Source organism: Antechinus flavipes, chromosome 5 (assembly GCF_016432865.1).
Source record: "Antechinus flavipes isolate AdamAnt ecotype Samford, QLD, Australia chromosome 5, AdamAnt_v2, whole genome shotgun sequence".
In the NCBI taxonomy this organism is placed as follows: domain Eukaryota; kingdom Metazoa; phylum Chordata; class Mammalia; order Dasyuromorphia; family Dasyuridae; genus Antechinus; species Antechinus flavipes.
This window is the reverse complement of record NC_067402.1, coordinates 12,295,460-12,311,942: the sequence shown is the minus strand read 5'-3', so window position 1 is coordinate 12,311,942 and position 16,483 is coordinate 12,295,460. Positions and strand designations below refer to the sequence as shown.

Genomic DNA, 16,483 nt, shown 5'->3' with positions numbered 1-16,483 from the left:
GCCCTCTTTGCCCAAGAACATAGATATAGACTTGAAAGGAACTTTCTAAGCAATGTGACGGGATTCAGACTCAGCTCCTTTGGCTCCAAAACTGGAGCTTTTCTCGATCCATCACGCTTCTTCTTGGCTTGGCTTAAACCCAAACCAGAATGCTTTCTCCATCATCCTCATGCACAGCTATCCAGCCTCCATTTGATGAGGGAATTCATTACCTTTCAAAGGAGAAAGGAGTCTCGTTGCTTCTTAACTCCTCAGTCGCTATCTCTGGCCTTTCTGTGTCTTCAAAGGACACCCCCTGAATGTCCTCATACACAGCTGGGGAGTGTGGGGTAGAGAGGAGGAGAAGCCATGGAGAGAAATGTTCAACCTAGGATATCTGGCCAAGACTATGGGAAAAAATCTTCTCTCCTGGCAAGGGAGGGATGAGACTCAAGGTCAAAATCATGTGCTGGAGAAAATAATGTGCTTAAAAAAAAAAAACTATGAGAAATGGAAAACGAGAAATAGTTTTATTTCTATTTTGAAGTCCTGTGGTGTTCCTTCCCGATGGTCCCCAAAGACTCCTGTTTCCCCTGTTCTTGAATTGAGAAGGGCGATTTCAAAATTTCTGAGTATCTGACTGAAGGAAATATGGGGGAGGGTCAAGTTCCTAGTAGATAAACCCCAACCTGATTTCCAATTCAATGTTGCAGGCACTGTATTGTTAATTGTGTCGAGCTATGCAATTGCATTGGAGACTATTTTCAATGCATTTTAATCAGGGTTCATAAATCTTATGGGTCTATAGCCCCCAGATTAGTGTTTTGGGAGTGAATCTTTAGATCCTGAAAATTTAACGGAAGAAATTAATTGTAATCCATCATCTGTCCTCCATCGGACAGATTCTTATGCATTAACAGCTGTAGAGGTGTCCTGAAAGTCAACGACGGCATAATTCAGAGCATCCCAGAAACCAACCAGGAATAAACAATAGTGTGACTTTTGGTAGTTTTTTAAAAGAAAGTAAAACTTTTTTTTTTAAAGCATAGGAAATTTCTATTGGGTAAGACTTAAAAATCTGTCCCAAATTACAACAGATTCATTCAGTAAATGTTTATTGAGTAGCCACTCTATGTTATGAGTAAATCAGGTACTACAAAAGTATAAAAAAAGCAAAAAACAAATTAGTTTCTGCCTTTAAGGAGCTTATAATATATGAGAAGGATATGCATACAAATAAGTAAATAAAAGATCATTTGAGGAGAGAGAGAAGACACAGTGAGGAGAATCAGGAAAGGATTTTTAAAGGCAGCTAGGAGTAGTGCTTTCCAGGTGTTTGGCCCAGTATGGGTCCCAAAGACTTGAAGATGGGAGATGATAACACAGAAACTAGTTTACAGACTGGGTGTAGGTATTTTCTTCATACGACAAGAGTGCTATTCAGATACTTCCTACACATTCTTTTCCCCACCATCCCCTAGACACGTGCTGTTTATTTTTTGCCTTCATGAAAATGGTTAGCCACGAGTTTGAAGATTTTGTCCTTCTGTGCAGAAATCCAGTAAAATATGAGCAAGTCTGGGCACACACATGCCCTTCATTGAAATAGCCAAGAGGCTGACAAGTGTGCCAGCTGAGCCCAGGAGCGTGGCACAAAATGCCAGCATTTGTCTCTCGAACATGAATCTCATAGGCCGTACGATGTAAACGCTGAAGAATTATTTAGAAATTGAATGCTGCTAACTACTTGCTGCTAGATCAAAATCAAATGCTGCTTTCATCAGGCTTGCAATGCAGGTGGAGAAAAAGGAGGAAATGATTCCATCTGGATTTCTCTGGTCAATTGGATATGGGTCACTTTCCATGTCTCTTCTTCAGGAGCTCCAATGGTAATTTTTACACACATTAAAACAGCAAACAAAGGAAAGACAAGCTTCCCTCTGGATCACTTTTCAGCCCTAGAAGTAAAGCTCTTTCATCACTTCTGTAACCTCAGTTCCCTTATTTTAAGAAGGGAAATTGGACTAGACAATTTCAGAGCTTCCTTCTGGCAGAAAATCTATGATCCCATCAGCTCTTCAGGCCTCTGTTTTTTCATGTTCATAAGGGAGGTAGACCTGACATAGTCCCTGGCACATAGTAGGTGCTTAATAAATCTTGTTGACTGAGTGGAATAGAAGAGGTCTAAAATCTCTCTGGAGTCGATTCATATGTGTTTATGAACCACAAGAAAGTATCTTATCTTCCTACAAGAAACTTTCTGAGGCACACGAAACTGGTCACAATTAGCTTGTTCATTATTTTGTATCCATTTTTTTCTACGTATCCACATTATTTCCCTTGAGAGAACATAACCTTCCTGAGGGCAAGGATTATTTCATGTTTATCTTGGTATTCCTAGTATATAAAAAAAGCTGCCACATAGCAGGTGCAATATAAATGCTGGATCTTATGTGAACTATCTGTTGAGTACTTAGAAAATCTTAAAACACTAGAGAAAGTTGAATTATCATTATTGACTGATTGGCTTTTTCCTAAAGAAATTGGACATTTTTGAGAGGGAGGAATCACCTCTACCTTCTAGAATCTGTAAAACATTTGGAAAACCTCTTAGATAAACATTAGCTCTCATTACTGATTGAGTGATTGGCTTTTTCCTAAAGAAATCAGAAGTGAGCTCAGGAAAAACAAACAAACAAACAAACAACTCTAATTTCCAGATCATTGCTTACCTCTACTAAACCGTGTATCCGGCATCCATCTTCTTGAATCAATCTGTATTTCCTGGTGAACGTGTCTCCTTTACCCTCCAAAGTAAAGAATGGTTCTCTTCTGTGATCTCGCCTGGAAAAGAGCGTGTGCTCCGTCCAAGTTTTCATGATGCGCTGGATCAGTCTGACATTCTCCTGGGTCTGCTCCACTCTCTGCAGCAGCTCGAAGACGTCCGCCTTTACCTTCTCCATGTGTTCCCAACAGTCCGGTGACCGCCAGGTGAAGGCTCGCTCCGCCTCTTGGAGCCGGCCATCGATGGCCCTTAGCTCCTCCCCGATCAGGGGCTGCTCTACCTCCAGAAGGCTCAGCTTCAGCTTGTTATACCACTGAACGAGCAGCTCCAGACTTCCAATGCGCTGCATAGAAGCAGAAACACAAGCGTTAGGGGAAAGGGCAACTTGGTGCATATGCCACGAGAGACACAACTTGGCAGGGAATAAAGGGCAGGGCGAAGTCAGGAAAAGTGGGTTTCGAGTCTGGCTTCGGTGTTAGGGAGAGGGGAGCTTTCCGGTTCCTAAGCGGATTTCCTTAGAGGATTTTACAGGAAGACATGGGCTGGTGTGGATAGGTAGGTTGTAGTCCACACGAGTGGAGCCTCCCTACTGAGGCTCTAGAGCAGCTGCATTTACGGATGCACAGGAAAAAGGACACAGATGCAATTCTGTTCCAAGCCAAGCTGTCCCTTTAGAAAAGCTTCCTCAGAAGCAAGGTCCTGATTCCCAAAGACACAAACCTTTAAATAAGTATTTCTTCTGCCATAGATGTCCAAGGCTGAATCTGGAATGTCTGATTTCTCCAGCCACAGAAGATACTTCACTTCTCTCAATACAGCCACAAGCTAGGATACAAAGATCGGGGGAAACTCTGTAATGTTTTGTAGCAGGTGACTTTGAGATAAGATAATGGGTTACATCCATTTATTTTAAAAAGAGAAGAGATTTAGAGAATTATTCTTGGAGTCCTATATCTTAAGAGGTCCCAATGTATCTGTAAACAGATTTCAATTTAAGTATCATCTTCTCCTCTACATTGTCTGAAGGTAAGGAGAATAAAGTCAGCACAGAAAGTCATAAGTGAGCACTTTTAGGGTAATAATTGCTGAGGTTCACCTGTGAAATCAATGAGAATGTCAGTTCCTTAGGGGTATTTTTCCTTTGTATTTTCAGTGCCTAGCATAGTGCTTGCAACACAACCTTGGTGCTTAATATATATTTATTGGATTTAACTTAAATAAATAAATTAGAGCAAAAATAGATTTTCCCGTTTCTTTCACTGCTCATAGGCAACTAGGGGAGGTCTAATGGAAAGAGAACTGGGCCTGTGGGCAGGAAGACCCAAGATGTTTAACTGTGTGACCCTGAACAAGTCACTTAATCACAATCTGATTTACTTTCCTCATCTGTGACATGAGACTAAGAACATCACCTACCTTCCGATTATTAAAAGGATAAAATGAGATATTAGACTCTTAAGTGTTCTAGGCAACTCTCTAAGACCTTAAATTTCAGAGAAGATTGTGACCTATAATGGTAAAAGGAGTTTTCCACTGTGGGACTTTCTTTTAAAATCAATGAAATCTCAGTCTAAGCCTTATATCCTTTAATAAATATTTTTCCAGATTTAGAATTTCATATCGTGAATAGATACAGATATATATATACACACACATCAAGCCAGTCTGTCAGGTATCAGATTTTAAAATTCTTAAAAAGAATTATTAATGCAAGATTTGCTACAGACATTTTAATTTTCTTTCATATTTAGTCATTTATCAAAATGAAAAGTGATTATCTTAGAAAGATAATAAAGAAAAGGACTATTTTACAATTCAGAATTGATTATCTTTCCCCACAAAGTGCTTCTCATTCTGTTTCTTGGGGGAGGGGGAAGGAGAAGGATTGAAGCTTTTCCAGTCTCCCACCTTTGAGTCCCAGGTGCCCTTCCATGTCTGATCAGTGACCAAACCCTGTACAACATCTCTCGTGTCTCTCTCCTCCTCTCTACTCCTAGTGCTGCCATCCTGGCCATCTTCTCTCCCTCCTGCCTAAACTATTGCTATCCTTTCCCGAGTCAGTTTTCCCTCCTCTAATCCACGTTTGATACCCCTGCCAGAACTGCATTCTTTATGCAAGTTTCTGGTCATGTTAAATGCTCCGTTTCAAAGTCTTTAATAACTTTACTTCTAACTGAAGGGCAATCTCGACCACTACCCAGAGTTCTGTGCATGACGTTCAGGGTGATAAAACATCGTGCTATTCTACCTGCTAGATACCTCTAGTGTGCTGTTTCCATAACCTCATGCTACAGCTAAATGGCTCTTCCCACTCCTCCAAACATCCCCCCTGTGTTCACCTGCCTCCATACCTTTGCTCACACTGTTCTTCCCAGGAACACCCTCCGTGTTCTGCTTTGCTTATTGAACTCCTAATGTTCCTTTCAGGATCATCTCAAAAGCCATACCTTTCACAAAGCCTTCCCTGATCCCTGAGCTCCCCTCAGACCTCAAACATACTTTGCTTACAGGAATGAGGAAGACACTTAATTCATAAATCTACATAAGATCACAAATTTTAGTCAAGTAGGTAATGAAATGAACAGGGTAGTGAATCTGGAGTCAGAAAGATCTGAGCCAAATCTCAAGATACTTAATGACTATGATCCTGAGCAAGTCACTTAACTTTTGTCTACCTAAATTTCTTCATCTGCAAAATGGGGATAATAATAACTACTAACTTCTGGGGCTGTTATGAGGATTAAATGGTGTATTTGTAGTGTGCTTCACAAACTTCAAAGCATTATATAAATGCTAACTTATTTTATCATCTGTGTTTATGTCAACTACATGATGGCAAAGGCTAACAATTATCTGAACTTGGTATATGCCCCCAGACTTAGCACAGAGCTTTATACATACTATATGTTTAATGACTATTTACTTAATTAATGCAAGATATTCTTTAAACAAATCAGCCATACCTTTGGATCAAAATTGACACTAAGGAGACCACTGGTATCATTGTGTTTTATCAGGGGCTGGTTTAAATTGAATTCACAGATGTCATCCACTGTACTTTTCCATTCTGCATAGATACGGTCCCCAAACTGGTCAAGTAAACTGAGCATTTCTACATATTTCTGATATAGTGATACAGCAGCAGGTCCTTCCAGGATCCTGTAAGGGAATGATTTGAAACCTTTGTTTGACAGAGTAAAACAGTATCACTTAATCATTTTATAAACCTTAAAATGTCAAAACTTCTAAAAAGAGTTCTTAGGAAAAAGAATTGCTTTGACTGGGTCAGATATGCCAATGTTTTTAAAGCCAAAGAAACATTTTGGAGGGAGGAAGGGAGGGAGGGAGGAAAAAAGGGAGAGAGGGGGGAGGAAGGAGAAAGGAGGAAGGAAGGAAAGGAGGGAAGGAAGAGGGAGGGAGGGGGAAGGGAGAAAAGGAAAGGAAAAAGGAAAGGAAAGGAAAAAGGAAAGGAAAGGAAAAGGAAAGGAAAGGAAAGGAAAAAGGAAAGGAAAGGAAAGGAAAAAGGAAAGGAAAGGAAAGGAAAAAGGAAAGGAAAGGATAAAGGAAAGGAAAGGAAAAAGGAAAGGAAGGAAGGAAAGGAGGGAGGGGGAAGGGAGAGAGGGAGGGAAGGAGGAAGGAAGGAGGAAGGAAGGAGGAAGGAAGGAAGGAAGGAGAGGAGGGAGGGAGGGAGGAAGGGATAGAGGAGGAAGGGATAGAGGGAGAAAGGAAGGAAGAAGGAAGGAAGGGAGGGAGGGAGGGAGAAAGGAAGGAAGGAAGGAAGGCAGGCAGGCAAGGAGGGAGGAAGAGAGGGAGAGAGGGAAGAAAGAAAAGAAGGAGGAAGGAAGGGAAGGAGGGAGGGAGCAAGGAAAGGTAAGAGAAAAAAGGAGAAATGTGTGCTGATTTTTATAAAGCACTTTAAGCTCTACAAATCATATTAACTTCACTTGAAACAATAAGAGAAATTATATGGAGGAACCCATAGACTTGGTGGACTCAACCTGGCATTCGAAGTGCTAAAACACTCATGCTATTCTACCTTTCTAGATATCTCTAATGGTATCTATCTCCATAACCCCATGCTAGGTGGCACAGTAGATAAGCACTGGGCTTGGAGTCAGGAAGACTCAAATTCAAATTCTGCCTCAAACACCTACTTGCCATGAGATCCCATGCAAGTCATTTAAATTTCCATCTGCTGCAGTAATCCCTGAGGGATTACTATAGCACTTGCCTGCCAGGATCAAATAAGATAATAAAAGTCCTCTGTAAAACTTAAAAGAATTTGTACATATCAATTATTTGTTTTCCCTTTAGCCTGAGAACTAATAATAGCTCCCTCCCTCCCACTCTCACCCTGGGTTTGCTGCCCATTAAGCCCTAAAGCAGGAATTTCTTACGGATGCTGAAGATGCACAAAGTTGGACCAGAATCCATCAAGACGGCTGCGTACTTCCTTGGCCCACTGGAGATTTCCTGAGGTAAATGGCATATTCTTGTTGAGAACTGGATTCCCTCTTTCAACCTGTATATAAAAAGTGTGGGGGAGGAAAAAAGTCCAGGCAATTAATGTTGACTCAGACATTTTAGGCCATTTTTTTCCCCCCTGTTATTCTATTTAGTGAAAAGTACCTGCAATCAGCAGTAAATAGTACAATTCTAGATTATCCTTGATTGTCAGAGTAAAACCTCTGACTCAGAATCCCCTTTCTGTCCAACCTGTACCTGACCAAAAGTTCCCTCTATAACCTCCCCAACAGGTGGTTATCCAGCACGACAGGAGGTTCATTATCTCCCAAGCAGCCCATTCCATCAATGGTTCCTTACATTCAGTTTTAGTCTGTCTTTCTGCAAATTATTGAACCTCTTTCTCTTTGAAGAGCCCAAAGATGGAAAAGCATGTGGCTGAAATGGACTATTTGAAGACCAAGGTGGGGCACCCAACCAGCCTCTACCTTTGCTTCAGAGAGTTCTAATTGGAAGCTCTTCCCCTTTACCCCTAAGAAGGGCCTCAGGGAAACACAGAAGTCTTCCCAGGGACTTTAAGACCTACCTGCTTCACGTGCTCACTGTACAGTTGCTTACACTGGTCCAGCTCCTCGTGAAACATTTGCAACAACTTTTTATAGTAAGGGTTGAAAATTTCCATAACAACTGGTTTCACCAGAAAATTCCCAAATATGAACAAGAGCTATTAAAAAAAGCAAAATTAAAGGAAGTTCAGGGTTCTGTCATACACCAAAGCAATTTCCTAATTTCCCAATAAAATCTGGCTCAAGGACAGTCATGGCCGTCTCGTGACAGTCCCCTCAAAATTAAAAAAACACAGGTTCTTTGTTCCCCCTCAGGAGATCAGTATTCAGATACAGGGATGAAAACATGACCAAGAGAAAGCAGATATTCAGGCTTCCCGGAGAATCCTCTTCCTGGGGTTCTGCTTTGTATATGGCAATGGTCTTTGCTTTTGGCAGGGTTTAAGTTCCTAATAATTTTTTAAGTTGCCAAGAAAAGCAATCACCAAGGTTCAAAGTTGGCCACGGACTTCCCTTGCGCCAACAAAAGCAAAAGGTATCAGATCTACCATGACCTCCACCAATGGGACTGACCATCCATGCCTCGCTACTGCTGCTAAGAGCCAGATGCTGCCCTGTGAAACTGTGGACTCCAGTAGTATCGGTGTGTTCCCAGGTATGAAACGTTTACATTCAGAAAGTATCTCATGTCCAATTCCCCAAGAGACGGCAGGTTTTTGTGGAGGGGCGGGAGATATAATAAAGGAATGGAGCGCAGTCGATTTTATTCCACCGTGGCCAAGCCCAGATTATTAGTCCTTCACACATCCATGAAACGCGAACAAAACTATGGCCAGATCATGAGCTTGGGCAAATCACTCCCTTCTTATTCTTGGTTTACGTATCTTTAGAATGAGGTAGGACTGGAGACTGACCTCTTCCCCCTTAATCTCCCACACTCTCTGATCTGTGCCTTTGTGGATGACCTGGGCACCAGTACAGATCACTACCCTTTGGTTCAGTGGGGTCTTAATGGGGGCCAACTACGTGCAGGCGCTGTCAGAAGCAGAAGACACAAAGTGAATCAGGAGATGCCGGCTGGCTTCCGAGGATCCTTCCTGACCCACACTGATGCTCCTGTGATCCCACGGGCCCTTTCACAGCCAAGGATTCACCAGCCCCTGGCCACGCTGGTGGGGAGTCTCGCTTAACTCGCCCGAGCCTGTCAGTGGATGCTGGCCATGGGGGTTCTAAGTGGGTCCAGCCTTTAAGCCTCTCAGGTTGCCAGAGTTTGGGTTCTGCTGGCCCATCCTCAAGAGCCTGGGGCCCCGCCTTCCCGAGCCCGGATGAGGCTGCAGAACAGTCCAGAGTCCAGGTGTGACCGCCACAGGAGCCAGAAAGGTCTTCACAGCTCCTCCCCGGCTCGGAAGTTCCTGGGAAAAGCCTCCCCCTGCATGTTTGACTAAGAGCTGTGAAATCTGAAACGACTTTACTTAGCTGAAGTGGAGCTCTGACTTAAACAAACAAACGGGCTTTGAGATTGTAATTATCAACAAAAACCAGCTTCCTGAGTTTGCCACTTGTGGTTTTGGTCTCCAGACACAAGACTCAGACACTGGGCTGAGAAATAAGGTCGGGCTTCCAGTCCGGGCTCTGCCATTTGGAAGTCTTGGGATCCTGGACAAGTATCCATCTCTCTGAGCCTCGGTTTCCTCCTCTGTAAAAGGTATTTACAAGGTTGCTCTAAGAAACCACTTTGTAAACTTAAAAGTGCTAAATTCAGATGCGAGCAATTCTCATTATTCTGAATTCAGCAGCTCTCCTTGACTTGGCCACGAGAAGAAATTCAGACGGAGGGCCATTGCACACGCCTACTGCATTGACTTCATGGAACAATATCCACCAAATCCCTGAATTGCAGGGCATCGGGGCTATAAAGTGAGGGGACTGGGTTTCAAATTTTACTCGGATGCCGACTACCTGAATGACTCTGAAGCGAACTTGTAACTCCCCCGGACCACAGTTTGCCCATCTGTAAAATGGAGGGCTTTGACTTGATGGACTCCGAAATGTCTTTCAGTTCTGTATCTATGACCCTACGATCTTCAAAAGAAGGAAACAGTTCAGGAAACCAACCAGGTCAAGATCAAAAAACAAGTGAGCAGGAGAATAAAGGGGAAGAGCCAAATCTCTGGACTTCTAGCCCCAGGACTCCCCAACACACACACACACACACACACACACACACACACACACACACACACACCCCCAGGCTCTTCATAGCTTCGCAGTGAGGTGCCATTTTATTTGGAGAGTATAAAGTCAGTGAGATCCTTCTCCTGAAAAAGTGGCTGACAGTGGAACATGCTCTTCTATTGAGGATGACATTGTTGTTGAGGTCATGGCATGAGAGCAGAGACAAGAAGGAGGGGATGAGATTTCCTTTCCTTCTTGGAACATTTGAAAGACTGAAGATGAAAGGGCAGAAGAAGAGGGGCTAGACCTGTGATGTCACTGAAATGGGGTGTCCCTAGATCAGGACCGCCATCTTCAGCCCATGAATTTGATTTTTATTAAATAAAAAAAAATCTGTCTACGCCCAAGCCTTCCTAGCTCCAAGGCCAGCTCCCTGGCCACTCTGCAAGACAACAAAAACACTCAATACGAGTCAGTTGTTTAAACCCCAAACTCTCATTCTGATACTACTCATCGGCAGAACTCACTGGACAAAAAACTTGCCCCGTAACCAATAAGAAAGGATGCGAGCTAAGAAGGAAATTAATTACATTTTCAGGGACTTTTCCTTGCAACATCATGCCTGACCGAGGTACAGACACTGTCTGCTGGGACATGCCCAGTAACTTACGGCTCCTGCTCCCCAGCAGGCCACCAATGATTAACTTGCTCCTCCCAACCCCTGTTCTGTAGGATTTGTGTTTAGTTTCCAAACCCCAAGATAAACACTCCCTCCTCTTGAGAGAACACAAGAAATGATGAAAACAATCATTTGTTTCTAGGCCTGAGTTTCCAAACACTCGCTGAATCTTTGATCACAAGGACGAGCTCTCACATGGCTTCCCCGAGATTTTGGGAGACCCACATCCGAGCATACAGTGCACGTAGCACCAACTCATCTTGCCCTTCGAGCCAGTGGCGCTACCACTGCTGGGAGGGGAGGGAAAGGTCCCCCGTATGCCCACATGTTCCCAGCAACATTCTCCTAGGTAGCCCCGAGCTGGGAACAAAGGAGATGCTCATAGGGCAGTGACTGAATCAGTCATGGCAGATGAATAGGAAGGAATATGGAGGAGGAGAAGGGAGAGGAAGAGAAGGTAGAGGAAGAGGAGGGAGAGGAAGAGGAGGGAGGAGGAAGGAGGAAGAAGGAGGAGGAAGAAGGAAGAAGAAGGAGGAAGAGGAAGGAGGAGGAGGAGAGGAAGAAGAGGAAGAAGAAAAAGGAAAGAAAAGAAGGAAGAGGAAGGAGGAGGAGGATGAAGAGGAAGGAAGCAGAGGAAGAAGAAGGAGGAGGAAGAGGAAGGAGGAAGAATGAAGAAGAAAGAAGAGGAGAGGGAGGAGGAAGAGGAAGGAGGAAGAAGAAAGAAGAAGAAAGAAGAGGAGAGGAGGAGGAGGAGGAGGAAGAAGAAAGAAGAAAGAAAGAAAGAAAGAAAGAAAGAAAGAAAGAAAGAAAGAAAGAAAGAAAGAAAGAAAGAAAGAAAGAAAGAAAGAAAGAAAGAAAGAAAGAAAGAAAGAAAGAAAGAAAGAAAGAAAGAAAGAAAGAAAGAAAGAAAGAAAGAAGAGGAGGAGGAGTAATATAAGGGATCAAAAAAAGAAATGAGAAGATTTGTATGAACTAATGCATAGTAAAGAAAAGAATATCACCATGCTCAAAAAGTCTTCAATAAAGTAAAATTTTAAATAAGAACACCATCCAAAGGCAGCCTGATGTTAATGTAATTGGAATGACCAATGCTTGTCCCAAAGAACAGATGATAAAATAAACTTCTCTCCTCTTGATAGAGAGTCAAGTCCACCGTCATTTATTAATCCCCTAGTAAGTGTCAAGCAGAGATGAGGGGGAAAGGAGGTGAAGAAAAGATCATGATCTTTGCTATCTGTTAGATCCCTAAAAATCACTTCACCTCTTTCGACCTCAGTTTCCCCAACTATAAGACTCTTCTAGTTAAATCTATGAAAGAGTATTTAATTTATGAAGATTTTATTAAGCATCTGGCCTGTTTCAGACACTGCACTTGGTAAACCTGATACAAGATACACATTCTCACCAAAACTGAATAATTTCACCTTCTTCACTGGATTCACCATCCAGGCCTCATAACAAATCTACATTTACTTGGCTGCAAAGATCTTGTATTTCTAAGTTGATTTGTTCTAGGATTTTTCCATTTCAAAAATACTTTGGATCTTCCTGCTTATCTTCAAATAAATTATATGCACCTTGACTGCTCTCTCTACTACACCCTTGTCCTCTCTGAGCATGGTCATTCAATAGTCCCAAATGTTCATCCGATGTGGTAAAAAGATGTCTGTAGTCTCTTCTAGAGTATCCTTCCAACTGATTTCTGACTTGCACTGGTTCCGCCATGCTTTTCTATTCCCTTTCCCTTTGAGCTTTTCAAATTGTTCTAAAGTGTTTTTTTTTTTAAAAACAATATATATTTTTCCCCTAGAAGAGGTTGCTTTTCTTTAATATGCTTTTCCCTCCATTGGGCACTTAAACTGAGAGACATACTTTGGGCATGATTGCAATATTGAGGAACAAATATTTTATTTTATTTTATTTTTTATAATAACTTTTTATTGACAGAACCCATGCCAGGGTAATTTTTTTTACAACATTATTGCTTGCACTCGCTTCTGAGGAACAAATATTTTTTTTAAAAAGTGAGAGGGGCAGAAAGGTGGCACAGTGGATAGAGCACCAGGCCTGAAGTCAGGAGGATCTGAGTTCAAATCTGGTCTCAGACACTTAACACTTCCTGGCTGTGTGATCCTGGCAAGTTACTTAATCCAAATCATCTCAGAAAAAAAAATAGCCATATGAAAATATTCCAATAAAGGCACGCAAATACCTTCTATTAGGGAGGGTCCCATTTTTTTCTCTGTAGGGCCTGAGGCTGACCAAATTGTACAAAAAAATCGAGTTGGAAGATACAATCTTGGGCATCTCAACAAAGCTCAATGCATTGATGCCCTAAAAATAAAATTATTTTTCTGGGGCAAGCTTCATGCTTCCTTAGAGTATCATTCAATATGTACCATTGTCAACCTCCCCACACTTCCATCTGCTGGTGCCTTCTTTCCCTCTAAGGTTTATCTCCCAACTACAGTCAGATGGATCTCCTATGTTCCCACTTATGTACGTGGTCTCTCCCTGTTAGAAGGTGAACTTCATAAGGGCAACCCTGCTTTGGGTTTTTTCTTTGTTTCCCCAGCACTAGGAAGACTGCCTGGCAAACAGTAAGCACTTAATGAATGCTTGCTGATCAATTGGCTAATAAATTCAGTAAGGGAAAAATAAGTAAACGATGCTTGATTCAGAGGCAGCGTGACTTACAGAATAGAACGCTGGATTTAAGGGTCAGGAAGATCTGAATTCAAATCTTGCCTTAATCACTTAACTGTGAGGTCTTGGGCAAGTCACTTAACAGAGTTAAGGTACACTTAACTCTGTACCTCAAAATCCTCATGGTAAAATGACGGAACTACATACCTCAAAGAAATCAAAGAAAGAGGAAAAGGATCCATCCGTGCAAAATTATTTCCAGCAGATCTTGTGTTAGAGCAAAGGACTGAAACTAAAGGGAGCAGCCTTAAAACTGGTACTGGCCGAACAAACTCTGCTGTGTGACTACAATGGAACATGTTGTGCCTTAAGAAATAATGGAAGAGAAGGTTTTGGAGAAACCCGAGAAGATTTGTGTGAACAGAGGCAGAAGGAAGGGAGCCAAACCAGGAGAACAATGTCATCAAGGCAAACGACTTTGAAAGACTGAGGACTCTGCACGTGGCAATGACCAACCAAGCCTCTAGAGGGGCTGTGGGGACTCATGCTAGTCACCTGACCAGAGAGAAATGGGCAAAGGGTGAAGAACAAGCCATTTTCAGACATGGCCTGTGTGAGAGTTTGTTTTGTTGGACTTTCACTTGTATACTTAGAACCCTTCATTACAAGGGTTTTCTTTTTTTTTTTCTTTTTTCTTTTTGTAATTTGTAATAGGATTCAGGGATAGGGAGAAAAAGAAGGAAAAACAGAAAGATAGAGTAGTGGGGAGGAACATTAAAGCATTTTTTTAAATTTAAAATAAACTTTTAAATTTTAAATAAATTAAATAAAATTTTCAATTTAAAATGACAGAATTAATTACTGATGAGCACATCTTTGAAAGTCATGTGTTGAATTTATCATATATTTCAAAAGAAAATCAAATTGCACATAACAGAAATTCATACTTGCAATATACAACTTTCTTTTCTATTTTTAGATGGAAATATTCAACTTATAAGTTCAAAAAAATGAAATTATTTAAAATTATTTAAAATATTAAATATTTTTATTTAAAATTTATTTAAAATATTAAAATTATTTTTTTAAATGAGAGGGCTTAGATTCAGTGGTCATGAAGGTTTTTCCTTTTCAGTTTGAAACCTGAGATTTTTATGTGTTATTTTCCCATCCATCTCAATTAGCTTGAAGTTTGCTGAAGGCAGGGAGTGGCTTTCTTTTTCTTAATTGTATCCCCGGAGTTTAACAAGGATTCGGATATGGAATGGACTTGAAATGAATGTTGATTGGATTGTATTATTCCATGAGTCTATGATTTTCCAATCCCCCTAACAATTAAAGTAGCTTTGGGTGATCGTTGGAAGTCAGTACTAACCTTAAATGCTGATTCTAAGCCTGGACAATCTAGGAAACCAGCACAAAGGACAGTGCCGAGCCTTCTGTCAAAGTCCAGAATTTTAGCTTTGAACGCGGCATAATCCTCTTCGAATTCCTGGAAGATAAAAATTTACATATTACAGCGGGGGTCACAACCCCATGGGCTTCCGTTTCCTTCCTGCCTTCCTTCTCCTTCTTTCCTTCCTTCCCTCCTTCTCTCTCTTCCCCCCTTCTTTCTTTCTTTCCTTCCTTCTCTTTCTTTTGATTATTACTATTATTCCTGAAATTTACATCAACACTTTAGGTAGGAATTACAACGTACTTTCTGTAAATCATCTCACTGATTCTCAAAATCACTCGGGGAGATGAGTACTTCTATTATCATCCCCATTTTATAGATGAGAAAAATGAGACTCAGAGAGACTGAGAAAGACTTTGACCCAATTTTTCTGACTCCCAAGTCTGGAGATGCTCTATCTATCTCCTCACAGCTTCTCATGATCTCATTTATCAGTCAATCAACAAGCCTGTATCGCGTTTCATCTGTGTACTGGATTTCGCGTTGGGCCCCGGAGATACAAAGACAAGCACGAGACAGTTCCTGGCCTCGGGGAGTTGACATAAACACACGCATGAACGCACACACACACATACATATGTGTATATTTTTATAATCTGATTTTTTTGATGCCATGGGACAGCTTCCTCTACCTCAGACCATCCACTTGTATGCAATGAAGTCTTAGAGCGTTTCCCATGTCCCTATGAGGTGTCAGTGACGTAGGCAAAATCACACTTGCCTCCGATAGGTCAGAGGCTTTCCCAACCACTACCCCAGGCTGCCCCTACGAGTGCTGTTGCCCCCATTGTATAGACGGTGCAACATTGTATAGAGTGCAACAGTCGGGGTGCATTCTGGGTGGTCCCACCGCCCAGGCTCCCTGAGAAGGCACTTCTGTCCTCGCCTTGTGGCTTACAGGCCTACAGACCAACGAGGAGGCAAGAGGACCCAGCGGCCTCGTCCCCATCCAAACTCTCCCTTTGCCCAAACAGGGCCCGAGACAAGTACGCGGGTCACCCTTTAACATAAAGCTTTAAACAACAACAGAATCCTTTTCTCCCTGAAGCTTTGTTCTCCCTGCTCTCAGAAAATCCAACTCTACCTTTCTTACACTAGCATCTCCAAGCTTACACAGCTTTCATTTAGGACGACATCCCACAACAAAAGAAGAAATGATAGATTTGAATTTTGTTAAATCTATGGGTGAATCGTAAAATAGAGTCTCACCTCGATCGCTCACCACAACTGACTGATCCCCTCAAAAACTCAGCTGTCGCAGACCCCAGAACTCGGAGAGGTGGAGCTCCCTCCCACAATGCAGATGCAGCCCTCTACAAATCGCTCGGCAGCTTGGCAGTCACTCTGCTTAAAAAATGGATCACCCTGAGACCACGGCGACGGAGAGCACCCCCGGGACTTGGGGGCACCGCGCCAACCGCGGCATGGCCTGCTGGGGTTCCTGGCTGCCGGCCCTCCGAGGAACAAATTCCTTCAGGACTGAGCTCCAATCCCAGCTTCTGCAGGAGCCTTTTTGGTCTCTTCCCTAAGTTCACACTTCCTTCCCTTCTGAAATTACTTCCCATTCACACTGTGTGCATATGTGTGTGTGCATACAAATACACACACATACACACACACACGTGTGTGCTTAAGTTTCATGTATGTATTTCTTGTGTGTGTGTGTGTGTGTAAAGAATGTGTGGTTGTGTATTTATGTGTGTATGTGTGTGTATATATGTGTATAGCTGGGG

The 16,483-nt window shown here is 42.2% G+C and overlaps 1 protein-coding gene across 1 annotated transcript in view; it reads right to left on the bottom strand.

The window, feature by feature from the left end:
- The window catches only part of DNAH11 (dynein axonemal heavy chain 11), a 277,853-nt gene that overhangs the window by 218,842 nt on the left and 42,528 nt on the right, over window positions 1-16,483 (bottom strand). Inside the window, exons 9-14 of the mRNA XM_052001418.1 lie at window positions 14,670-14,786; window positions 7,815-7,952; window positions 7,162-7,286; window positions 5,728-5,923; window positions 3,485-3,589; window positions 2,712-3,107 (exon numbers count right to left, since the gene is read on the bottom strand). Coding sequence (XP_051857378.1) covers window positions 2,712-3,107; window positions 3,485-3,589; window positions 5,728-5,923; window positions 7,162-7,286; window positions 7,815-7,952; window positions 14,670-14,786 — 1,077 coding nt within the window. The remainder of the gene's footprint in view (window positions 1-2,711; window positions 3,108-3,484; window positions 3,590-5,727; window positions 5,924-7,161; window positions 7,287-7,814; window positions 7,953-14,669; window positions 14,787-16,483) is intronic.